The sequence below is a fragment of the Crocodylus porosus genome, unplaced genomic scaffold (assembly GCF_001723895.1).
Source record: "Crocodylus porosus isolate Cpor-Errol unplaced genomic scaffold, CroPor_comp1, whole genome shotgun sequence".
Classification (NCBI taxonomy): Eukaryota; Metazoa; Chordata; order Crocodylia; family Crocodylidae; genus Crocodylus; species Crocodylus porosus.
The window spans coordinates 55,992,276-55,998,838 of NW_017728931.1; the positions used below are offsets into that span (position 1 = coordinate 55,992,276).

Sequence of the window (6,563 nt, forward strand, 5' to 3'; positions counted from 1 at the left end):
TGGACTAGATGATCTGCTCAGGTCCCTTCCGACCCTAGAAACTATGAAACTATGTCCTTAGATCAACACGACTACAAGCAACAACCCTACATTGGTTTAGAAAAACACTTATTTATTTTTTTGCATACTTGCTTTCTTTGGACAGCATCCAGACCCAATTTATTAACTTTAGTAACTACATTTATTTTCATACTGTTATATTCATAATGATTCTTCCCTGTAACTTGGACAGTTACTCTTGCTTTTATGTCAAAAGGTCATTGAATTCAAGACCTTTCCTAAAGGCAAGATTCTCTGTAGCTGGTGCAAAGAGGAGCAGAAAAGTCCCTTATACTCCAGTCATTATTTACTTCAAGAAGAGCAGATGGTAGTTCTGCTGCTTACCTTATGATGTCAACTGCGATTCAGGCAAATTTATTTCTTGCTACAGCCCAGTAGGAGCTCTGATACTAGAAGCCACTGAGGAGTGGTGCTAACTGCCACCCTCTCCATATGTTTCCTTGCTTATCAATATTTCCATGTATTGGGTTCCTTTAGCACCTCATAGCCCTTTCTATGGTAAGAGAGATTGCAGTCATTTCGCAGACTCTTCTGATGGAGGGCTTTATGCTCTGAACCTATGTTAGAGCTTATACTGTCATAACTGTAATTTTTCATTTTATGAATGCAATTCTTGCTTTTGGCGAACACTACATCATCAAAGACCATGGTTAAATGTTACAGTAGCAACCTTTAGATGGGATGACAGAAAACGGTCCTTTCAATCTGAATAAGACCTTCAAGGCCAAAGTTAGAAATCTCATTGCATCTTTTAAAAGAGAAAGGGCAAAACTCCTGTATCTTTGTTGACATTTATAATAGTAGATTCAAACATACAGAGCTGAGAGAATGGTTGCTAAGATGTGTTAGCACATCATCATAAAGTACTGTGGAATAATCTATAATCTGGGTCTAAAAGCACCGTATAGGGTAAAAACCCCAAATTAATTCAGAGTTAAAATGAATTCTTTTTGGTGTTAAATAATCTTCTATTAAACATTAATAACACACACAACTCATTATTTCTTCTATACTAATAGAAAAAGATCTGTAATGAATATTAATCATTATTAAAATTGCATACAGATCTTAAGAGAACATTATGAATGTATGGGAGTATTCATTTGATGTTGTTTGTTTAATAGCAAACCTGTAAATCACATTGTCAATGATATATATAATGCATTAGTATTAAAGCATATGAAGAGCCTTAATGTCAAATACCTGGTAATTTTAGTTACAAATACTATAATCCTAAGCTACAGTGTAGATGGCATAATACAGCTGATCCAAAATTCACTCATCTGAAATTCCATATTACCCAAAACAAGGTCCTAACCCTAAGTGTTTTCAGTTAGGTATACATTGCATATGTAAAGTCTACCAGCTAAATTTTCTAAGGCTATTGAGCTCAGTAAAAGTTAGGTGCTTTTAAGTCATGGCCTTCTAGTCCTAATAAACCAGCAGATTTTCATGAAGCCTGTGTGGTCTCCAGTTGGGGTTTTGACTCTGGTGGCTTGCTATCAGAGTCAGGGCATAGTTGAGTTAATAATGCAACTCTGAAAGGTTTTGCGTAACTGTACAGTACCTGGCATTATTGAATATCTGGCTTTAAAAATGACTGACTGTTAGTAATTAAGTGTTTTGTTTTGTTTTGTTTTTTTATATATATAACTATGTTACAATATGATTTTTGTTTCCACCACTTGCTATGCCTATTTTCTTGGCCCTAGGAAGAAGAGGTATTGTGTTTTTATATTTTTTTTAAAATGCTTTTATAGATTTAGATTATTTTTGCACTGAATTTATACTGGAAAATGAACATTGGCAAATCAGTTTTACTTTAGTTTGTATAATTTTTTCCTTTGTAATTTGCCTTGAAAATAGTACATTTTAAAATACTGTTATTACTACAAAGTTGAGCTCTACCTCCACTCCTGCTCTTCAAGTTATTTATGTACTTATTTAAATGGCACTAGCATTTTGAACTAAAATTTCCAAGGGCTATACATCAATGTAGGATTGTATTTTCATGAATTTGATTGCAGGATTGGGACTTTGGTCATTTCCCATGAACAGTGGAAAGAAAGATTAGGGAAATAATGTAATGAAAAGGTGTGTTTTAAATTAAAGATAATGTACTTTGGAAATATTAACCCTGTGGACATAATTATAAGGAATTTAACAGAAATATTTCTTCTGTTTGGAGCTGTCAACAATATGCACCCTTCCCAGAGCTTCTATATGCTATTTATTACCACCCTCCCTGTAAGAATGATTGCCTTTCTTTTGAAAGGATAAGTAGCTAAACTAATGAGTTGGCCTGGCTGAAAAGACGTGCATATATAATTTACTTTTAAGGAATCCAGCCTGTTATCATCTAGCCTAAATTCTGTTAGATCTGGCACAAATCATTCTCTCTTCAATCAGTTATACACCTAAGCTTGCCTGAATTAAAATGCCTAATTTGAAAGTTAAAATAAGAGATGTGGGTCCAATGCAGGAAGAAAATTCTGTAATACCATATTTACTGAAACAGAAGACATGTTATTTTTCTGTAAGTAGCATGGTGGAAAAAAGTCCCTAGTCTTCTATTTGCATACAAGGAAACTCATTAAATACATTGTCAATTATTAAACTGCTGCCAAAAGCAATATGTACTCAGTAAATGGAAACCACCTATGAAGTTGATGAAATGCAGCCAACACTGAGCATGACTATAAAACACATGGTCCTTATGGCAAAACATTCTGATGGGAACCTACCATGAGGAGACTCTTTTCAAGTTATGGTGAGCCACTACATTGCATGTATTTTGACTTTCTCATCACTCCCACAGCAGAGCTGTGCCTTTCTCACCCATTTCCAATGATTCTTGTTTCTTCATCAGCCTAAAATGTCTGGTGAACATCACCGAACAGGGTCCCAAACAGTTCACCCAGAATCTCTGTGTTGTCCCCTCTCTGTCTGTTGCATATGATTAGTATGGCCCTGCCCTCCATGAGGTGGAGCAAGACCAGGTTGCCCTGTGCCTCACCTGTATACACATTTTTGTAGGATCTCAGGACTTGTGACAAGAACACCTGTTTCCAGTCATGAATAGGGGCTAATTAGCCATAGCTCCTTTATGGGGGAGCATTTGGAGTACACACATACCAAGCAGTGTTGAGCTGTGGGGTTACCATTGTTTGAACTACTTGTTGACTCTGCTGGGGCCCAGCCCAGTGAACTGTATGGTGTATCATGAGCCTTTTGGCTTTGGACTAACGTGATGCATCATATGTACTATATATAAATAGATACAGAAGTGCTTCTTAAAAATGTGTCATGGACTGCCTTTGCTAAAATTCGCATCAGTTTAAAAAAAGATAAAATGCTTCAATTCTGAATGAACTAAATTTATGGGTACCTGTAGTAATTTGTCAACATGGTAAATTATTTTTGTTTCAAGATCACTTCTGCCCATTACTTCCATGTGCTCAAAAAGGACAGGGTCCGACAGGAAGAGGGGAGGAGGGAGGGCAGTCACTTGACTCCCCCAGATTTATTTTCCCTGCTGTAGTGGTGAGAGGAAGAAAAATTCAAAGCAAATCTTCAATAATTTGATTCTATTCTTGGAAAATTCTAACTTATGTATATATTGTTCACATATAGAATCTAATTATTGGGAGGCGGGGTCATCTAATATTCAGGCCCTAGTGGCTGGATATTAGCCAGATTGGCTGGATTGGCTGCAAGGACTATCTGTCATGCAGCCCTGTTCCTTTCAACCAGTCAACAGTGAGGGGTGGTGGTGGCTGTCATATTGCCATGCTGGCAACCTTCTCTCCCCTCCCCCACGATGGGCTGCTGTGACTACAAGGACTGTTTGGCTTCCCAGAGGGAGCCAGCATTTTATTTTCAGTAATTTTTTTTCCAGGGAGCTCGCCAAAAGCATGGAGCCTGCATTTTCTTGCAGGCCCCACCTGAAATCACGGTATCCGCAAAAATTGCAAAATTGAATTTTGGTAGGTCCCTAATTATAGCCTATACTTTCCTCTATTAAACTTTTACTTAACTTATCATGGAGAGCTGTTTTGCAAGAACTGTTTCTTTTTATAATTCATTAGAAATATTAGAAGACTTAACAAGTACTTATCTCTTGTTTAGCTGCCATGGCCTCGTACTGTTACAGAACGGCTGCTGACAGAAATGTTTGATGGTACTTCAGCTCAGTTCCTTGCCATTATAGAAGCATTATCTGATAGTAATAGGCGATTGTTGCACACTGCACCATCTCTCCCTGAGGAACCTGAGATTCGTGATGTGATTTCAGAGCTTTTTTTTGCAGGCATGGAAATCCTTTCAGGTAATGGCATAAAAATATGTTTGTAAAGATCCCTGAACGTAAATGTTCCTTCCTTCTTCAAAATAAAAGAAATCACCTTTAGAAGTATATGTTTCAGTGACGATAACAATGCTAAAATAATTTAATAGAATAATTTTTGCCTTCAAAAAATCTGACATTAAGTACATAAAACTTTGAGTGAAATTCTGTTCTTTGTTATACTTGTGTAAACCTGGAGTAACTCCACATGCATCATATAACGCTTCTACCTTCTCTGCACAGGACAGCACAACAATGGTCTTTGTGATTAGCCAGGGTTAGAGCTACTGGATATGTTCTTACTTGTGTCCAGTCACTCCAACATAAATGTTGTAGAAAGCACTATGGTCAGTAATCTAACACATAAGCTGAAATACTAGGTGTCAGTGGGCTATATTGTAGTCGTGTACCTCATAGTGACTTACATCCCCTGAATACAACTTAATTCCCTATCCAGAGTCCATTTAGACAGGCTTCCCATGAGAAGAAATATACTTCACTGTTAAACAATATGTTTTATTGATGATCCTGTTTTAGAAAGCATGCACAAATCCACTAAAGATGGCATTAAGACTGTAACCAATGGCTCCATATTCTTCTTGGGATGTGTTGTGGATTTTGCATGAAAAACTTGTCATGAGGCTAGATCTTTAACAGCCAAATTTTAAATGAGTCATTATAACATGTCTGCCTATAAAATTTCAAAATAGTACCCGAGTCCCTGATTCTTGGATAGGACGTGATATGGCTTAAAGTTTATTTTCATCTTTGGGTAGAAAGAATAGACTATTTTCTGTCCTTAGTCACACCCTTACATCCCAGTTGCATAAGTGTAAACGAGTCGAGAATCTATGAAGGAATATTTATCAAATAAAACAGATGTTCAGTAATACAAGTGAATGGCCAAATTCTGCACTGCTTAACATTCTGTATCTCTTCATTTAGAACAACTGGGTTGTATATAAGCAAGGACAGAACTAAAGCCATAGAGTGGAGGATGTTTTAGTAACAAAATAACATGTTCAGGGTAAACTGTACTTAAACTGTACATAACTGTTTTTACTTAAATAAAAAAATAGCAGATGAAATAAATTGTATAATGATCAATGATCTATATTAAAGGTGGAGGCAGCAGTACCAGTACACAAGACAGTACTTACATTGACCCTTCTGGTGTAATAAATGCATCTTCAACTCTTCTGCAACTGATATTAGCAGGTAAATTTGTTTAAGTTTTCAAAGTGCTTTGGACTCAATCACACGCATTCTATATATGCTGATTTCCATTCATATTACAAGTACTTGCATTGATACAGAGTTCACAAGTTTCTGCCTCCTAGTAAGATATATATGGAGCACTAAGGCATTTGGATCTGATAATTGCATATAGATCCTATTTTAATTTATACTAGTGCTATTTCAAACATTACTGAAGTAATAGCTTGTAAATATGCAGGCATTATAATACTAATACAAAATCTTACCATTTTGAACTTAAATGGCATGCTCTTTCAGAAATCTTAAAATGTTTACACACACTAAGCTAAATTCTGATGTATTTATGAGATGTGTTTACGGGAGGCAAATAGATCAAAGTGCTCAAATGGTTCTACGCAACTACTCTTTTTTTGTGGGGGTCAGGATGATATAGCCTTAAAAAACAAAAAACAAACCTGCAACCAAACACTAACCTAATACACCCAGCACCTTCTACCAAGGTAGTGCTTTGGTGCTTACTGATAATTTTGCACCCCTGGACTACTCCCTTCTGAATGTATAGCTAAAGACCATGTCTAGGATTTTAGGTAGTGCACGAAACTTCATTCTGCCTAGCTTCAGTTTCAGTGCTGTTGAGGGGGAAGGGAGCAGAAACTCCTTACTTTACTGTATGTGTGTTTGCAGATGCAAGAATGAAAAATGTTTACCCACCTTAGTGCAAATTCAATGTTCTTAAAAGTAGTATTTTGTATATGTTGAGAGAGAGATTTGGTGAACTATGGTTGCATGTGTGTATACGCACTTTGAAGTCATTTTCTGAATCGTAGAATCAATGAGTCAGAAGGAACCTAGACAGATCATCTAGTCTGACCCCTGCCATGGGCAGGAAGAGGCACTGGGGGTGGGAGGGGTCATAAGACCCCAGCCAGGTGCCTATCCA

General features: G+C 36.8%; 1 protein-coding gene across 7 annotated transcripts in view; it reads left to right on the top strand.

The window, feature by feature from the left end:
- Positions 1-6,563, top strand: part of CFAP54 (cilia and flagella associated protein 54) — a 221,250-nt gene that overhangs the window by 25,397 nt on the left and 189,290 nt on the right. For all 7 annotated transcript variants that reach the window (XM_019545081.1, XM_019545083.1, XM_019545088.1 and 4 more), the window contains exons 8-9: positions 4,189-4,387; positions 5,528-5,623. In XM_019545081.1, coding sequence (XP_019400626.1) covers positions 4,189-4,387; positions 5,528-5,623 — 295 coding nt within the window. The remainder of the gene's footprint in view (positions 1-4,188; positions 4,388-5,527; positions 5,624-6,563) is intronic.